At 37.5% G+C, this 20,087-nt stretch overlaps 1 protein-coding gene across 1 annotated transcript in view; it reads left to right on the top strand.

The window, feature by feature from the left end:
* LOC135468421 (epsilon-sarcoglycan-like) overlaps positions 1-20,087 on the top strand; it is a 191,951-nt gene that overhangs the window by 170,435 nt on the left and 1,429 nt on the right. The window contains exons 9-11 of the mRNA XM_064746677.1: positions 10,022-10,048; positions 11,396-11,584; positions 13,694-13,788. Of these exons, the coding sequence (XP_064602747.1) occupies positions 10,022-10,048; positions 11,396-11,584; positions 13,694-13,781 (304 nt within the window). The 3' untranslated portion in view covers positions 13,782-13,788. The remainder of the gene's footprint in view (positions 1-10,021; positions 10,049-11,395; positions 11,585-13,693; positions 13,789-20,087) is intronic.

Raw genomic sequence — 20,087 nt, 5'->3', positions numbered from 1 at the left:
AACTTCTGTGGTGAATTTTTGGGAAATTACATATGTAATATGGACTGTTATTCTTTGGGCAAGGTTCCTCAATTCTGAAGGTCACTTTTTGACCACAGATAATGGTTGTTAAATGTACCTCTGCCAAGGAGGTCATGTTTACGCCAGCATTTATTTTTAATGTCAGCATTTACTTCATGGAAGTTATGAACGGATTGAGCTGGGGCAATGGTTGACTTCAGGTTTATAGGATTTTAAAATAGGTGATCTGGATGGGAACCAGGAATTCTTCACCGTTGACACATAGAACAGAAATATGGAGTGTTTCTCTTTCTGTGTAGTGTGGGAATTTGTACATTTAGCTTTGGCAGAGGGTTGCGCTCAGAGTGCTTCATAACTGTGTCTAATTCTGCTAAACCTGAGACTGGACATTATATTCATCGTGTTGAATTAGATTGCCAGATTGGAAATATGAATAGTTGCAATCAAAGTGCAACTAAGATATTGTATATGTTTTTATTATTGACAACTTATAAGTAGCATATTGTATACTTTTCGGATACTGAATTCATTCATTTGATCAAATTGTCTTTCCAGTATCATGGAAAACTGTTGACTGCTTCACTTAGTTCTTTGGTGGTTTGTGTTTAATGCTGTTTTGATTATTGACCTAGAACTGCTATTTTGGTTGATGGCTGGTGTACAAATGCATGTTTTGATACCTAGATTCTGATCTGTTGAATGTTTTCATAGATGATGTATATGTCTTCTTTGTAACCACCCTTACGGAGATGAGGTGTACACCTCAGTGCGAGGTATAGATGAGGTGTATATGGGCTGTATGCCTCATGTGCACCTCTGTGTGAGGCACAGATGAGGTGTACTCTAGTTTTGAATATGAGATAATGTACATCAAATACACTGCAGCAACTTTGAAAAAATAACACTTAAAACATGTACCTCAGGTATGTTTCAGGAGTAGTTGTAAATGGCATAGAAAAGAAGTAGCACTAAATTTTGAACAAGCGCCTTTAAAGCCTTATGTAAAATGTAGTGAAATATGTTGTTGTTGTAACTGTTGTTGTTGTAAGTCAGTCGAGTTTTATAGATACTAGCTGTAAACAAAGAACAAATAATCTAATAAAAGTTAAAAAAGTGCTGGCTTCCTCTCCGGCCATATGTGGGAAGGTCTTGCAGCAACCCACGGATGGTCGTGGGTTTCCCCCGGGCTCTACTCGGTTTCCCCCCACAATGATACTGGGCACGAATAAGTGAAATATTCTTGAGTACGGCATAAAACACCAATCAGATAAATAAATAAATGAAAACTGTGTACCTCCTCCATGCCTATAAGCATGTACCTGAGCTATGCCTCAGCTTTACCTCAGATACACCTTAAGGGTAAGGGCAGGATGGTTTTAAGCTGAAATGTTTTATAATTTTATACACATAATAAATGATGTGACATTTTATTTTTGTGGTGGAGGGGAGATGGTAAGGGCTAGAATCTGTGGGTGGGAGGTTAGTGTCAATAATGTTGGTGTTTATAGTGATATATAAAAAATCTAATCAAGTGTTTAATTTTGGTACACATTTTCTCACCAGTATAGTTTCATGACTAGATTGATTTTTTAAGAATATGGTTTTATTTTTTATTTTTTTCATTTTTACCAGATATTACCCATTATGGACTTTAGCATCACACTGAGAGCTGGTCTGAACTATATCATACATGTATCTGTACATCTTTTTTACTTTGTTTGGATAATACTAGGTTTTTATTTCTTCAAACAAAAAAAAAAAGTTTCAAACCCTGTTCTGCCATTGATTGCATTAAGCTATGGTTTTCAGGTTTTAACTCATGTGTTGACTTCACCTTAACAGACAAGCACATAAATATTGGGAAATAACAGCTTTCATGAAGAACAATTGGCTAATTATGATCAGCCTGATTGTATGATAGAGAAAAAAAAACACGCCTTTGTTTCCTGACTGTCCTAAAGTGCTTCTGGCTTTTGAAACAAGATTGAAGCTCTGTAGATGAAACGCACACTTTCTTGATTACAAGGGAGATGAATGTTGTAATTAAAGCCATGAACGTGGATAATATTTCTACAGACTGTGCCATAATCTGGTTAGTTAGTACGGTATCCCAACTTCCAAAGATTTCCAGTAAACAAAGGTTTGTGAGATCACATACGCTTGAGATCAAAAGCCTTCTTTCTCCCTGAAGCAAAATCTCTGCAAAGGAACTCCATCTTAACATTGAGCTCGTCCTTATTGAATGAGAAGATTCTGGATGTGTACTTGGACACACTGCTTATTTCACACAATCTGCTAACTTTTAACTTCAGGGCATGTCGAGACGAGAAAAAACCCCCCAAAAAACATAGGACAAGTCAAGAGTTGCATGAGCTTGACTTTGGGAAAAAGAAAATCAAGATCTGGTGTAATTGTAGTGCTGGAAATCTCACGTATATAATAAGGTGCAGAGGAAGTCCACTGCTTTTCAACACCGATCTGTCCTCACCAAATTATTTTCTCTAACACAGATTCAAAATTTCCATAATTCAAGAGTTCAAAAATCTCAAAATCCAAAATATGCATTGGGCATAAATGGCTATGCTCTGTTTGATAAGATATGTTTGATGGAATCTTTCTTAAAGTTATAATCCAGAGAGATCCGTTGACTGTATACATATATGTATAGGCCTAAATTGATTGATGCTGCATGCAACTCTGGGGTCAGCACAGCAGGTCATTTATATATCACTACATTGTATGTGTATACTTGTAATTTTCATTTGCATTTGTCTGACGCAGATGCATGTATCACAAAGGTATCTTAGATTTGGGTCAAAATTTAAAATCATTTTAAAATTGTTATTTCTGATGTAAGAGGGTCAAAATATTGCTTAACAACGTAAATTCGAGGTAAGTTATTGTGCAACAAATTTAAGCTATCATAACTTAAAGGAATATACCAAATTTAATGATTAAAATTTTGACTTAAGTCTACGATCGTTTTTGATCTCGGAGCTTGGTGTGTTGTGGCCCCGCACATGTTTCTTCATGTCGAATTAGACAGTTAAATGACATATATATGTCTGTCTGTCCGGCCGTGTGAATTGCCTGACCGCAAAACAAGTCAAGCCGCTTTTGATAGCAATTTCATATTTGGTATACATGCTCCAATTTAAATTGGGGCTGTATTTGATTCCATGGCAAACAGTTGAAAATAGCAAGTTTTAGGGATGTGATGGCTTTAAAAAATCAAATAAAAATACAAATAATAAATCCACCACTGGGATTGTATGTGTCATGCTCAATTCTTGTTTCAAATGGCCATGCCTGGCAATAACTGTTTTATTTCTAACTAAACACAGCAAAACAGTGTGAAAAAATTTAAAGTTATCAAGGGATGAAATGATTTTTAAATTTACACAGTTGTTCTGAAAGGAAATAGTTTCCGTGCATCTCTTCTGACTGCCAGTCAGTGACTGTGTATAATTAATGTACAGTGTGGTCAGCAGCATACGATTTCTCTAAAAACTATTGACTTTAGGCTCATACAAATTGGGTAAATTTTGAACCCTTCAATTTTGTGGTGTTAATACCACTATTCTTAACTGACACACTGAAACTAGACTTGTCAGCGAAAGATGCTGTATATACAAAACAACCTGGCAGGGGAATGGCAAACACAGTAACTGTCATAAATTTCTCTGACATCACTTGGCTCATACATATTGGATAAATTTTTAATACTTCAGTTTCTTGATGTTTTCCATGGTATCAAATACCACTATGATTAACTGACATACGGAAACTAAACCTGTCAGCAAAAGACCTGGATGCCTATCAGGCATTACATATGCTGTGTATAAAAAAAACACAGCCTAGTAGGTGTTTGGCAAACAAAGTTGCTGTCATAAATTTAACAGAAAATGATGTGTCAGCATGGGAAAAATGTTTGTGGAAAAGGTATTTAAGCTCATGGAAATATTGAACTTGAAGACTGCATGGCTATATTGTCATTCAACATCCGAGCTACTCCTTTTCACCAGTCATGTGGCTTTGATATAAATACATTGTGTCTACACTGCTGTTTTGCAGATTTACATAGTGCAGCAGTTAGTTTTTCAGTAAATGTTATATGGTGTGTAAAATATATCCATTTTAATGTTGACGGCGTAAGGTGACAGATAATACTAGAAATGCTTAAGCCTCTGTACGGTATTGAAGTATTTGACGTAGGAACATCTGTTTGGTATGTAGGGACTATTAAAAATGTTGGATATATTGGCTCCATAGAGATGGAAGTGTGAGAGGAGAGCATTCACACTAAACTGTGGACATTAGGAAGGTTATTATCTATCTAATAGCTCCCTGGTCTGCTGCAAGGCCTCCTCACTGGGCTAGATGACCATAAACTATCAATAATATATAGACTGACTCTCAGAGGAGCTGCTTAAGTACTGCTCCAGTCCCATGCTGGACGCCTGCTTTACTATTACCTTTCACTATTGCCCTACACACTGCACTGTACCCACGCTGGAAGCAGTCCGCCAATTGGCAAGGCAAACAAAACCTTTAAACCTTCTTCACCTTGGGCCAAGGACACGCATAAAAAAACACTCTAATGGCTCTTACGTACATGTTGCATTGGGGACTCAGGCTACGCGTGTCCCAGTAGTACCATTTCTTGTGTGGAAGAATGAAGGAGATTTTTGACAGTATTGTAGAGGAAAGGAAATGTTGTGGTTATTAAGGTGGGAATCCTGTCTCGTTGCGGATGATTCAGAACCAGTTGTTGTTTAAAAATTGGATTGATACATGTTATTTTTAAAAATTAAAAGAATGAATTAATTTGGAATTCAGAATGTAAATGTGAATGTCTGCTTCTTTGTAATAATATTTCACTTTAAGACGGAGGAAATTGGGTAAGACGTATTGAAAACTATATCATATCACCAATTTCTGGTCAAACCTCTTGTCTTATTAAAAAGACACAGCCAAACCATCTGGAGTTTCAGGAATTCTTTGTGGGTATCAATGAGATGAACTCTATTGGGCCTATAGGGCATTTCTTTTTTTATTTTTACATTTTTTTTTTATCCTTAGAGAGATTTTGGTCAGAATGTGTTGTTTCTTCATCTGTCTGCAGATCAGTTCAGTTTTGAAACAAACGACATGTATCTTGAAAAATATTGAACATTTTGAAATATATGTATATATAGTCATATAACCATGCGAGAAAACCTTGGACATCACTTGTCCCAGATTAATCTTTTTTGTATATGTGTTTAATGTTCATCATCCCCGGTCACAAAAATAGACTAGGTACTTAGAAGTGCTGATGTCTGTCCATTCATCCTTCCTTTGGTCTACCCTTACATGTATGTCTGTCTGTCCTACCTGCTTTGTGCCTATGCTATCCTGAAACAAATACATGAAGGACTTTAGACCATGAGCAGTGTGATTGCCATTGTTGAGATGATAGTTGGAATTGCTTTCCCTGTAAATAGGTCTTTATTGTCCAGTTTATAAAAAAAAAGAATGGCATGTCTGTGACTATGACTATTGCTGTGACTGTAATATCTTAAAAACAAATCAAGAAAATTACCTTCAAAGTTTGGCAGTGACTTTGCATTGGTTATACGGTGATTGGGATCAATTTTCACAAAGCTTTGGTATCCAAGATGGTTGCCATTGACTTTCTTTATTTCCTGTTCATCTGTGTGACTTATCTGTGCCCTGAATATGGGTGTAAGCCTCAAAATTGAGCAATGCCTTGATATTGATGAAAGGATGGTTTGGATGGATTTTTCTGATCCCTGTGTTCCATCCAATATGGGCTGCAGTTGACATTTATAATTTCCATTTAACCTTGTATAACATCTCATGCTGTGAAAGCAATATCTTGAAAGGAAATCAAGGGATTGCTTTGTACATTCACCTTGTGGGTAATCAGATGGGTCAGATTATAGCAGGATCATCAGTCTGTGCAACTTTATCTGTGATGCTGTCTTCCTGAAACCATGCGGGATCTGATCTGAAGTATGACACCTAAGTTAATGCACTTTTATTTCAGTGACTTCAATAATTTCATGCATTGAGACAACCTGTACTTGGTTATATTGGAATTCCTGCAAATGCTCACCACCAAATTAAGAAGCCATGAATGCCAAGTTGTACATAAACATGAAGTTGAAATCTTTATGTTCTCAACTTTCTCCATGAACTGTCTAACCGGAAGGCTAACTTAATAATGAACAGGATTGGAGCACGGTACCATGCAAGAGACTTTCAAAAAATCCAGGAGACTCAAGACATATAAATTTAATATTTTTTCTTTGCAATCAGTTTATATTTAGTGTCATTTTGTGTAGAGGCAATCAACTGTGATATATAGGTAGAATTGAATTAGGTGTTTCCAACCTCTAGCACAGTTTGTGACATCAGAATACACTTGTACAGTCAGTATTACACAAGCTAATACAATTTTACATCTAGTCTGTACGTTCAAGTAATGAACATGTAAAAAACCTGATATTTCTATTAAAACTATCAGTGGAAGCATGACAGCCAACAGCAGACTTTGGAGAATAATTACTTCATTCTTCTTCAGGGCTAAAAGGCATTTTAATATGAATGTATCTGCAACAAGTCTGATATGATATCAGTGTAGAGTTATAAAAAACATTATGGAAATTAGTTTCTATATGCTCTTGGTAAAATTGCTGTATTCCCCAAAGTATAGACAGGCATAAACATGAATAAGCAGTTAAAACTTGAATTGCCTGTCGCCTACCTATGATGCAATTTGACACGTTCTTGACATTTTTTATCTGGTGTTACCTAATGGTTTCTCATTTTGTCTTTCAATCCACAAGGAATAGTTTTGTAAAAACTATTGCCATAAATTATAGATGAGAGACACTCCGTAAGATTCAATGTTTGATAATACATCATGATGACGTATTCTTTGAGCTTTGACATCGTCTCTCTATGTTCAGCACTACTTGTACATGTACACATCCGTGTTAAAAAGCGTGGAGGCCGTAAGTGGGAAGGTCTGTCGGCAACCTGCGGATGGCCGTGGGTTTCACCCGGGCTCTGCCTGGTTTCCTCCCACCCCAGTTTTGGCCACTGTTGTAGCCATGTTGATTTCCTCTCCACCCGCACATGAGAAGGTCTTCCAGCAACCTGCGGAGGTCGTGGGTTTCCCCTGGGCTCTGCCTGGTTTCCTCCCACCATAATACTGGCCACTGTCGTATAAGTGAAATATTCTTGAGTATGACGTAAAACACCAATCGGATAAATAGAAAGCATGGATTTGCCATTGCATGGCATGAAGCAATATGGTCACAGCCCAAGGGAATGTCACAACATTGAAACTCGAAATTCCTGTATTACTTTACTATTAATTAGGGTGTAAAGCTACAATCCCCAATATTTCAGTTATATAGTGGTTGACATTAGTTTATGACTCTCTGTGCTCTGGAAAATAGAATGTACACTTTATCATTCAGGTTCATGACAACTGTCTTGATGGATGAAAGCCACACCAGCCTAACCAGCATGTAAAAATACATGATTTTTGATTTCATTTTACATACACCTTTATAAAACAAACTGGGATGTGTTTAGTTCTCTGTAGGGAAGCCTATTAAATGGTTACATTGTGGGCCGATCGATATGTATGTGGGTTTCACTTTCCGTCACAATAAATGTTTTAAATGTCACGCCAATGAATTGACTAATTCCTATCAACTGTATTAAACGTTGTGTAAAGGGCTTTTTATCGCTTGAGTTCCCCACGGCCGGCACCCCACCGTTTGCCCACAAGTAATTTACTGCCTTTGAGCACAACCAATTGGATTGGCAGTGTCGCTTGATTTAACACTGTGGAAAAGATAAACTTGTTTTGGTATTGACAAATAGAGACTTGATGGACTTCAAATTGGTTGGTGGAGTCTGCCTCCACCTGGGGAATTGCCCGACTATTTTATTCTACGGTTCTCCCAGGGCATGGCCAAGTAATGGTGTGCAGAACAACATGGTGGAAATAACAACTTTATATGTGTAATCTGATTTGATGATATAGTCACCTCGCCATTCGATTTGATCAGAATCCCACGCTCTTCCTGGCCTATTCACTTATTTTCACGTATGATGATGACATTTTAGAATATTTTATTACGCAGCACCAGACAATGTCATAAATAAAACTTGAACCCTCCAGGGTGTGGTGAGAATATATATTGTATGTTTTTCTGTGAGAGTTACAAACTTTTTGTCCATGAATATACATGTACATTGGGAAAAATTGTTGATTGCTAAATCAACATGTGATCAAACCACATGAAATACTTGTGGTTTTTAGACAAACGAGTACTACAATGCTAGTGTTTGAAAATACGGTGATGTTGGTCTGTGAACAATTGCTATAGTTTTGCACTGCAGTATTGTTCTTTGAATATATTTCAGTCATGGTGAGAGTGGGCCAGTGATGTCCAAGTGGTTAACAGATTCTTGTCTTTCATTATTTTAAGACACACAAGGCACAAGCTCAATCCCGGGGAGAATCCTGTACTCTCATTGTTCATGGGTCCTTGGTGACAATAACACTGACCAATCAAACATGCTTGTGTGGCCATTTGTGTATTGTCAAATGGTCATTTAAAGCCATTTGCCCCAACCGGTAGGGCCTGAATGTCTGTGCTTGTTCGTCACTGATAGTCAGGTTGTCAGTATCTTGCCAGCAGTTGGTGGTTTACCTCCGGCGCTCCATTTTCCTTCCCCTGCAAAACTGATCACCATGATGCATAGTATGGGAGAAAACGTGTTGAATATGGCATTGTACAACAATCGAAAGAAAAGAAGAAATACAGTCTTTGTTGTTGTAATACTATCTTGGTCTTATCTCATTCTGCAGCCTTGGTCTTTGCTCGTGCAGCATGTACAATCTTGATCTTTGAACACGCTGCAATATTAGCCTTTGAACATGCTACAAGTTCTTGGTTTATGAACATATTACTATGTTGATCTTTGAACATGCTACAAGTTCTTGGTTTATGAACATATTACTATGTTGATCTTTGAACATGCAACATTGCTGATCCTTGAGCAGTCTTGATCTCTGAACGTGCTACATGTGTATGTATACATGCAACCTTGGTCTTTAAGAGCATGCAATATTCCAGAAAGAGAGAGGGAGTTAGCACACCAGTGTGGCATACAATGACCCAGGCGCCTCTCACCAATGCGGTCGCTGTGAGGTCGAGTTCAGCATTTTATGGTGTCGTCTCCAGCCGTACATGGGAAGGTCTGACAGCAACCTGCAGATGGTTGTGGGTTTCCCCCAGGCAAAGCCTGGTTTCCTCCCACCATAATGCTGGCTGCCGTCGTATAAGTGAAATATTCTTGAAGAATGTGTTAATAAACATCAATGAAATAAATAAATACCCTAGGAAGACAAAGGCCTTGACCAAGAAGGTCACTTTCACAAATTCATCTCCTCCTGTTCCAGCTGTGGCTTGTTGATTAGTTCATTTGAGATTTGTTGGGCACCTGGCAAAGAACAGCCTCTGTTGTTCAACATACAGGTTTCCCCACCCATTAATGTGACTACATGTATATATATATTATTTCATAAATAAATGATTTTTCAGCCCAGTGCAGATACGCATGTACTAACCAAATAATTTAATGTAATAATTGTTGAAGGACTGTCCACTGCTCTTGTGGGGCCTTTGTGGAAGATGTTGATGATGCTCATATGACCGTGGTTGTCTAAACTTGTTGACCCCTGAATATGACTTTAAAATTAATCAAATAAATAATTAAAATAAATAAATTATAAATTAATTACTAGTATGGGGATTTCAGTATTTGGTCTCTTATCCAAGTGTAAATGAAAGTACATATATTATTATTCTGATATTATTTGTATTTTAATGCTTTATTTAAATGTATAATGTTGATTTTGTTGGATATATCTCCAGTACAATATTTGCATTTCTTTATCTGTTTTAAGGGAGAAGAGAGTGAAGATGACCCCAGAGTGAGTGAATATTTTGAGATCATTGTACACTTTAGACAGGTTTTCTTCATTTTAGTTATGTTATTTGAAAATGAATACCTGTATTCATTTTGTGTTATCTGTATTCATTTTGTGTTATCTGTGTTACCTTTACTAGAAAATGAATACCTGTATTCATTTTACCATGCATCTACAGCTAATTGTATTGGCTATTATGACAGTTTGGAAATAAAAGGATAACCTTAATACGGCAAAAATAATGAAAGTGAATAAACAAACTCAAACACTTTCATGGTAACTTGAGAAATAAGGCACATGCATGGCTAAAAGTGTTTATTTTTAAATAGGATGAAAAAGGATATTTGCCTATATTGTATTTCCATTGTGTTAAAGGCATTCATTTTGTTTCTTCAGTTAAGACGAAATATCAGATATAAGACTGGCCAAAGCAAAAAACCATAATACCCAAGACTGGACATGAGACCTGAGACCATATACTCAAGACTCGCCAAAACAAAAAACCATGTTACCCAAGACTGGACATGAGACCTGAGACCATATACCCTAGATTGGCCAAGACATCAGACCATAATACCAAAGACTGGACATGAGACATGAGACTATGTACCCAAGACTGGCCAAAACAAGAAGCCTTATGCCCAAGTCTAGCCAGGACATGAGACCATATACCCAAGACTGGCCAAGACATGAGACCATATACCCAAGACTGGCCGAAAAAAAAAATCATAATACCCAAGACTGGACATGAGACCATATACCCAAGACTGGCCAAAACAAGAAGCCTTTTGCCCAAGACTAGCCAGGACATGAGACCATGTACCCAAGACTGGCCAAAACAAAAAAAAACATAATACCCAAGACTGGCCAAAACAAAAAACCATAATACCCAAGACTGGATATGAGACCTGAGACCATATACTCAAGATTGGCCAAAACAAGAAGCCTTTTGCCCAAGACTAGCCAGGACATGAGACCATGTACCCAAGACTGGCCAAAACAAAAAAAAACATAATACCCAAGACTGGCCAAAACAAAAAACCATAATACCCAAGACTGGATATGAGACCTGAGACCATATACTCAAGATTGGCCAAGACATGAGACTATATACCCAAGACTGGCCAAAACAAGAAGCCATATACGCAAGATATGGGAATAGCCATTATTACCATGGCGTTCTAGTGAAACAACACTATAAGTATGTTAACATCACCATCACTGTAAAATGTCTGAAGTAATGCTTAAGTGAAACTCCAAACAAACAAACAGCATACACACAAATCTGCCAAGGACAAGTGTTTTTCTGTATCTCTTTCTTAAATTTTACAGACTTTTTTTTTCTTACAGACCTCAGCTAGTGCGTTACAACTCTATTCGCCGAGCATCCATCTCCCTACGCCAGCTGTCAGAGAACCGTGAGTTGGCTCTGTCATCAGCTTCCCGCAGCACATCGATGAATGTGGGTCCGACCGCAGGGGGCTTGAGTGATGGAGAGCCCGAGAACACCCCGCGCTCTGCTCCAGGAACATTGCAGAGGTGAGAACTATGTCACAAAGCCATGTCTCCAAAAGTGCAAAATTAGAAAACCTTAGAAAAAAAAGGAAGACAAATGGATATACATACCCATGTAACAATATACACATGTACAGATGATTGTAAATGATTATTTAGCATATTTCAAGTGATATAATGGCATCTTGCTTGATTCTGATTATTTCATCCATCTTATAGGAAAACAGGTGTTTCATCAAAAGTATCATTTTAAGACCTTTGGAAACCTGTGAAAGTGCATTTTTGCCATTTTTACATTTCAAACTCTGAGTGAAAAATACAGTACTTTGGAAGGTGTGCACATTTTTAACCCAGGGGATACATTGGGTTTGTTGTCATTCACATCTATTCTGGTCAACCGATGTTGGTTTGGTCTTGATTACCTCAGCAAAAGATTTATATAAACTGATCTTTAATAAATGTATTATAAATTTTGAGTGTGGAACTTAACTTCTCCGAATGGCTTTTATGCTGTCAAACATTGCAAAGATATGATTAATAATGACATAGACATTTAACAGTAAATGTAGGGTAATAACCCAGGAGTCTCTTACCAATACGGCTGCTGTGAGTTCAGGTCCAGCTCATGTTGATTTCCTCTCCACCCGCACATGAGAAGGTCTTCCAGCAACCTGCGGAGGTCGTGGGTTTCCCCTGGGCTCTGCCCGGTTTCCTCCCACCATAATACTGGCCACTGTCGTATAAGTGAAATATTCTTGAGTACGGCGTAAAACACCAATCAAATAAATAAGTAAATTAAATGCATTAAGGCCAAGCATATACGACTTTCACACATTTGTAGGAAAAATTGATTCTCTTTTCCTCTATCTCTTGCTCTCGCTTTCTCATCTTTGCTCCCATGCGCACATTTACATTCTAAAAGCCAATTTTGGAGCAAATATCATATATCTCATTGTCTCTTTGGGGACTTTAAAGTGCACTTGATTTTGCTTACATACATATAACCTGTCTTGTGTTTAATGTTTATGGATAGTTCAAGATATACACTGACATGTCTGTGTTCCCCCAGAGAGTGCTTCATTAAGTAAGGAAGGAAGGTGATAAGAGAACAAGAGACATCAGTCTAAAGCAAGACGATTTGTATGTCTGTGTTATTCGGAAATCATAAAACTATACGACCAGCCCCGATAGCACAGTTGGTAGGGTGTTAACTTCGTGAGGGGTAGATCCAGGGTCAGTCCTCACCTAAGACCTTAAAAGAGGAAGTTGTAACTTTCTTGCTTGGCGTTCTTGATGAAGGGGATAGTTAAATGACTTGTTGCCTGTATCAGTATAATGGCTTGGGTGAAGCGGCTTATTTGCCTTCGGTAAGGCGTCTCAGTGAAGCAGCACCAAATAAAAGAGCGGTGAAATCAGTTCTTGAACAAGGAGGCACACTACATGCACTCTAAGGATTCCTTCGACATCATATGAAAAATTGTTAAGTATGACGTTAAATCCCAAGCACTCACTCACTCACTCAAACCATAAGGAAGCTTTGTATAAGGCTGTGTCAATATATGAAAACGGATAGTTCAGTGTGAATGCACATATAGTTCGACTTATAATGTAACATTTGTATATGTGCCTTAACTCACCTGTGTTAATTACCTGTGAATCATTCGTCTGATAGAAATGTGCTGTGGGTGTATGGGAATGGAATAAAGGATGGGTTTTTTATTCCCGGCTATTTTTGTAACAAGGTAATTGGTTGAACTCCCACAAGAAGCATTTTACAGAATGCCACAGAATTACAGAATTACAGAAGTCCATCTTATGCTGGCTTCCTCTCCAGTTGTACTTGGGACGACAGCAATAAAACAAATAAATAAATTTTACAGATCTCCATTGTAAAACTTTCAACACACATCAACCACCATGAAGGCCCAGGGTATTATTCTTTAACAAGATTACAAGCACACTGCTTACCTTAATGAGCTCTCCGAAGGAGGGGTGGTGGGAGACAGAGACTGAAGATTGCCATTTGTGCCAGACAGGCGAGCTCTTTAGCGATCCTTGATGCCATGTATTTTTCATCAGATGCAAGTGACTATGTTTTATGCTGAACATTGTTATTGCTTTGTTTCTTTTTAGAAAGCGAGAAGGCAGCCCGAATGCTCCACCCCCTTACAGACCACCTCTGGGGTATGGAACTTACCCAAAACGTCAAGAGGCATCTTAGACAGAGGGTAAGTATAATATAGAAGACTAGAGCATAGTGGGGAAACCAGAACAGTGACAACAGTGTGATAGAGTACAGCATAGCGAGTAAAACCAGAACAGTGACAACAGTGTGATAGATTGCAAATGGTCACGTGCAACCAAGGTTTTGTCAATTAAGTCATATGATGATAAGTACAGTAATGACAAAAAAACTAATATATGATTAAGCAGCGTGAGTGGGTGAGTTTTCTCCTCGAATGAAAATTGGACAAGCTTTTTATCGTACCTATTTCAACCATTTTGTACTAAAACCAGTTGACAGTATCGATTTTTTTGTAATTTTGTAAGTTGGTGAATTTGTCCTTGCACATAACAAAAGAAGACAACATACTCAAATAAATCAAGCTATTAAAGAAGTGATTTTGGTCTGCTGTGCCACTAAGACAAGATAATGTGACATTTTCACCAATTTCCATACTGTATTAACCCTGATCCTGTAATCCCCACTTCAGGTTTGATTCAAAGTTGGCTAGTGCAGTATTATTTGAGGAAACAGTTTAAAGAGTTCTTTATATGTTACATTTTCATCATAAATTACTCTGTACTGTAATTCATCAACGTTTTCAAGGTGTTTATTCAAGCATATTCTGAAAACATTATTCTGCTTTGACTGATAAAATTACACTTTTTGTGAAGCCATGACACTGGCTAATCCAACCAATGTATTTTTGTCTCTAAAATCAAATCAAGAATGTACATAAATTGCAGTGAAAGTTGCTCTTTGTTTTCCAGTTTATGTATGGAAGGTTGACAGTGTGTGTCTGAAAGGTTGTCAATCTGTGTCCAAAAGTTTGATAGTGAATGTCTTGAAGTTTGTCCATCCATGTTTCGAAGTTTTCCAGTACATGTCCTAAAGTTCATAAGTGCATGTCTGTACATAGAAGTTTTCAGGTGTATATGTGGAAGTTTGACAGTTTATGTCTGGAAGTTTGCTAGTGCATGCTAGTGCATGTCTGGAAGTTTGAGAGTGCATGTCTGAACATGAAAATTTTCAAGTGTATGTCTGGAAATGCATGTCTCAGTATATGTACACATGTCAGTATTTGTACATGTGTGGAAGTTTGTCAGTGTATGTGTGGAAGTTTGTCAGCATATGTGTGGAAGTTTGTCAGTATATATGTGGAAGTTTGTCAGCATATATGTGGAAGTTTGTCAGTGCATGTGGGGAAGTTTGTCAGCATATGTGTGGAAGTTTGGCAGTGTCAGGAAGTTTGAACAATCCCATGAGGACCCTGCTATTTCCACTTATAAAACTGACAACCTTTACCCCTGTGAGAATGTTCAGAGTGTCTTCATACTCCAATATTAATAAATAAATTAACCTTATCGAGAGATGGCATCTGAGATTAGGTTTCAGCCTTTACAGCATGTAATGGATTCTTTTTTGTAACATTTGAATCTGGGACAATGATGAATGTAGAAAATCGAGTATGATTGAGAATGGCAGAAAACACGGCAGAGATCTTATTTACACAGATACACGTAAGCCTGGATGTTAAAAATCAATATGTTAGAGAATGAAAGAAAAGGTGGCACTGGTGTTATTTATGTTTTATAGACAGAAAAAGATGGTCTGATGAGAATGGAGAAGTTTAATACTATCTAGACACACTAATTTTAATTTTTTTTTTTGCGGGTGGAATGAAACTTCTTTCAATGTTCGAGGAAGGTGTAAAAATAAAAATAAAACTTGAAAATCATTCAATTTGTGGAAAATGTGGACTATCTTAGCAATTTTTTCATGTTGAAGACAGGCTTTGAAAGCCTTGAAAAATATGGAAATGATAAAAACATCGCAATCAGACGATTATTTTTATTCCATGTTTGGATTTTTAATGTTGGCTTTGTACTTATAAAACGCCAAAATAAAATTTATGTCGCCTAAGCCAGCAACAATGAATACATGCTTATCAGCTATCCAGCCTTGCATTGAGTACTTGTACGCTGGTTACAGTAGACAAAAAATGAGTAGTAGAAGATAGACACTGTTTGTGGCATTTACACAATATACATTGTAATTAAAGACATATAGCATACAGAGAAGACGATAGAATACCCAACAGGAGCAAGACAGAAGACTCACTTGTAAGGTGTTTGACTCCAAACCAAAAGGTGTGTGAATCGAAACCAAAAGGTGTGTTCAATTTCGGTCTTGGACAGGGAATTTATAGATTCTCTGACACACAGTATCGTTGGGCCTCATTGACAATAAGGCATCTAAATGAGTTTGTGATGCCAATTGTAATTGAAGTTAAATTGTAATTAAAGACATATAGCATACAGAGAAGACGATAGAATACCCAACAGGAGCAAGACAGAAGACTCACTTGTAAGGTGTTTGACTCCAAACCAAAAGGTGTGTGACTCCAAACCAAAAGGTGTGTGAATCCAAACCAAAAGGTGTGTTCAATTTCGGTCTTGGACAGGGAATTTATAGATTCTCTGACACACAGTATCGTTGGGCCTCATTGACAATAAGGCATCTAAGGAGTTTGTGATGCCAATTGTGCTGAGTTACTGTTGAAAATAACTTATTCGTATTCCACCAAATATGGCATGGAAATCTGTTTGTCACATAGGAGGAAGTTAGTAACTTTCCCAGGGACAGTGTGTTACCCGAGGCAATCTGCCTTACTCCGCCCGTAAAGCAGATAGGTTTAAGTGAAAAATCCTTGAGTGTGGCACTAATAAAAAGAACAATCCATAAAAATGCCCCAAATTACACAATGTGTTCAAGAATACGTAGAATATCCAGACTTAAATATGAATTTCGAATCAAACAGGCCTTCAGTCTTCAGAAATTATATCTTGATCATATGTTGGAGATCCCATTGATCAAACTGGGTCATAGGTGAAAAAACATAAAGAACACCCCAACCACATAAATATATACAAGTAATTGGAGAGCGATTATTTAGCGCCGGACAACAGTCCATCTTGGCAGAAACAAGAGCATGAAATGTCAGGGGCAGGAGATGGAAGTTGATCCCGAGCTGATCAAAAAGCTTGTTAGCAACAACATGCCAACTGGCAGACGTATTTACAACATAATAAAGCTACATGCAGCCTAAATCCTCTGCCAATTCGACCATTAAAGTAAAAGTTTAGATGCTGATTAAAACCACAAATGATTCACTTTTAAAGATTAAAATGTGCCATTCAGATAAAGGCACATACGAACTTAACAGAAATCATAACGAAATCTGTCCAGATTGTATAGCCTTCCTCTGATATGTCAGAACGTGGACTCGGAACATGTAGGTGGTCGAATTTGTTGAAGATTTAGGGTAGATCGCTTGTGTCCTTAAGCAGAGGGATTTAGGGATAGAACGACAGCAGGTGATTTTAAGTGGTGTCAGATGGTGCTCGTTAGCAAGTTTCTGGAAACTCCTGTTTTATGAACAAAGGCGAATCATTAGAGCTGGTGACAATTATAGATGGAGTCTTGAGGTTTCAGTAACACGGTGTTGATGGGGGAAAAGAAAACTAAAAGGTCTTGATGGGGAAAAAAGCCAGACAGCGGTTGACAAGAGTAGATGTTGACAGCGTCACCACAGCGAAGTTTTGTCAGTATTTTTTTAAATTTTGACAAGGCATTAAATAAGAAATCAAAATAAGAAGCGCATTAAGATATCAAGGTGTCTGTATTAAGATGTTTATCTCATCTTAAAGGAGTGAATCTTTTTCTGTTTAATGGTTAAGAAACCGCCATTATGTGAGTGGGTTTTAATACGTCGGTGGACCAAAGCTCTGTATTACAGTAGGGATAGATCAGATCAGGTCAGGTCGGCTCACCAATATACCACAAAACGTTGAAACTACTGATATGAAGTATTGCCCTGAATGTGATGATCGGTAAACAAGGCATCAGCTGACACATAGTCGTCTTGGCACTGCCAGTTCCCTTAGATACATAGGGTTGGTATTTAATAAAAATTATCGTTACTCTATTACTGGCCATAACGAAAACAGAACGATATTTTGAATAATCAACTGGTGAAATTGTTCAGTTATCTTTTCTTTCGAGATGACACATGACATATAGACTGTATTAAAAAAACTCAAATTTCATTTTTCGTTTTTCACTTATCCATGCAAGGGTCAAGATCTGTACCTGCATGAAATAGATTAAAATGGATATTTCAATAGGCTACATGAGGAAGTTACTATTTTTGTACTCCCTTAAATCATGATTTGTCTTAAGGGTGCTTATCGAGTTCGCAAACCACTTGCCGTTGTCTTTTTTGTGTAATAGAACATTATACATGATTTAAACCTGATATATTGCATTTAGACACGCCATTGTGTAATTACTTTTCTCCCAGTCTACATACCAGCGATAAAGCTTGTCTTATACTGGTATTTTGGCCCGTAAATTTGAATTGGGGGCACAGATACTTGTTGGTACTAGTAAGGAACGCCATTGTGTGAATGACAAGAAGGGGGTGACTATCCTACCCAGTTTAATCAAAGGTTATGTCTACATACCAGCTGTAAAACTCGTTTTTATGCTGGTATTTTGACCCATAAATTTGAATTTAAGGTATATGTACATGTAAGTAGTACTAAAGAACGCCATTGTCTGAACGCCAAGATGGAGTGACTATCGTGTCCAGGATAATCAAAGGCCGTGTCCACTACTAGATTGTCATTAAACCCTAAGTTCAGCAGTTGACATTCGTTTTCAATCACTATCATTTAGATCTTCTCACAGTTTTATTATCACAGCGTGTTGGCTGCCCACAACATGTCTGGACGAGGCAGTCGTATATACCTTCTCTGCTTAGTTTTACCTGAGAACATGGCAAGGGGTTTAATTTGGTCGGACTGGCCTGTAGGCATTTGACACTGGTCATTGTAATGATTTAACTATGAGATTAATAGCTTTGTCTGCTGTGATCGCTCACTGTTCGCTTATGTAATTGTACGTCTGCACAAGAGAAGAGCTACACGACTACCAGCTCTTTCAAACTTCATCTTCTTTCTCGAAGGAGACAGGTGCTACCCCTATCTTAATTTACCCTATCCAAAAAGTAAACTTAATTTACCTTTTTTTCTCATGTTTGTTTGTGGATCGAAGATTCTTTTCCGCGTACAAGTGAAAAGGCAGGCAGGCAGACTCTTAATATGCTAATTAAGCACGTTTCTTGGCATTTAATAGGTTTTGGTAATCTTGTTATACCTTGTGATAAAGGGCATCCAATCTAAAAGCTCAGATAAGAATTGAAGTGAACGAACACGAGAAAAATCCGGTTGACTTTTGTGAATAACCCTAGACAATTTTTTCCTCGAATGCTTCTGCATTGTTTTTTCATTAGCGGAAAAGAAGTCAACACTTTCATACTGTCTTTGCAGGTCTTGCCGTGGAGAAAGTGAAATATTTTCGAGTACAGCGTAAAACACCAATCAGTTAAATTAATAACTATTAGTATTGTTCTCATTCCTTCCACAAGTTTTACGATGTGTATATGGGAAACTTACGTGATACGTTATTTATGCTTTATTCGTAGACGCATGTCATTGCTTCCTGAGAAAACTAAAGAATATCATTTAGCTATATCATTTGTGATGGCAGAAATTGAAAATGTTTCACTTTTATCGGCAATAAAAGTTCAGCTATTTTCACTGCCTATTTCTAATTCTGATTTCATTTTCATTTCTGATCAATTTCGGTTTTAAATTCGGATTCAGAGCATTACTCCCACTGGATAGTGTAAACATCCGATCAGTAGCTGCATGAAAGTGCATGAAATGACATTTTTCTTGACTACAGACTCTTTGGGATAAAAAATAGATTTTGGACAATGGATGGCAAGATTCGTGAAGACTGCAAGGTCACGTGGTAATAGCCATCGAGTTATATTACCGTAATATCCGATACAACTTGATAATGTGCTAAAAAACAATCCGGAAGCTCTGTTATAGCGTTTTTCTTTCTTTAAAAAAAAATTGCGTTTAAGCCTGAAGGCTTCGTACCCTTAGTTAATTTTGCGACCGACAATTTTTTTTTTAGTTACATTTGATATAGATCCCACAAACCGGTTTCAGTTAAAGTGCTTTTTGTATTAGTAATATCTTCGTTCTCCCTCATAAGTAGTGAACGTCACAAAAGTCTAGTCTGTTGTCTCCACAAGACAATTGTGGTTTGTAGTGAAGTTTCTTTTATTGCCAACAACATAGTTCATACATGTATGTATTTCTTTTGACCAGCGCAATGGTGTTCAATTTTTGTAGAATTGCCAGTAATTCATGTTTTGTGTGCTTT

The sequence above is a fragment of the Liolophura sinensis genome, chromosome 6 (assembly GCF_032854445.1).
Source record: "Liolophura sinensis isolate JHLJ2023 chromosome 6, CUHK_Ljap_v2, whole genome shotgun sequence".
NCBI lineage: Eukaryota > Metazoa > Mollusca > Polyplacophora > Chitonida > Chitonidae > Liolophura > Liolophura sinensis.
Note: the sequence above shows the minus strand (reverse complement) of the source record. Positions and strands in the feature narration are given on the sequence as shown.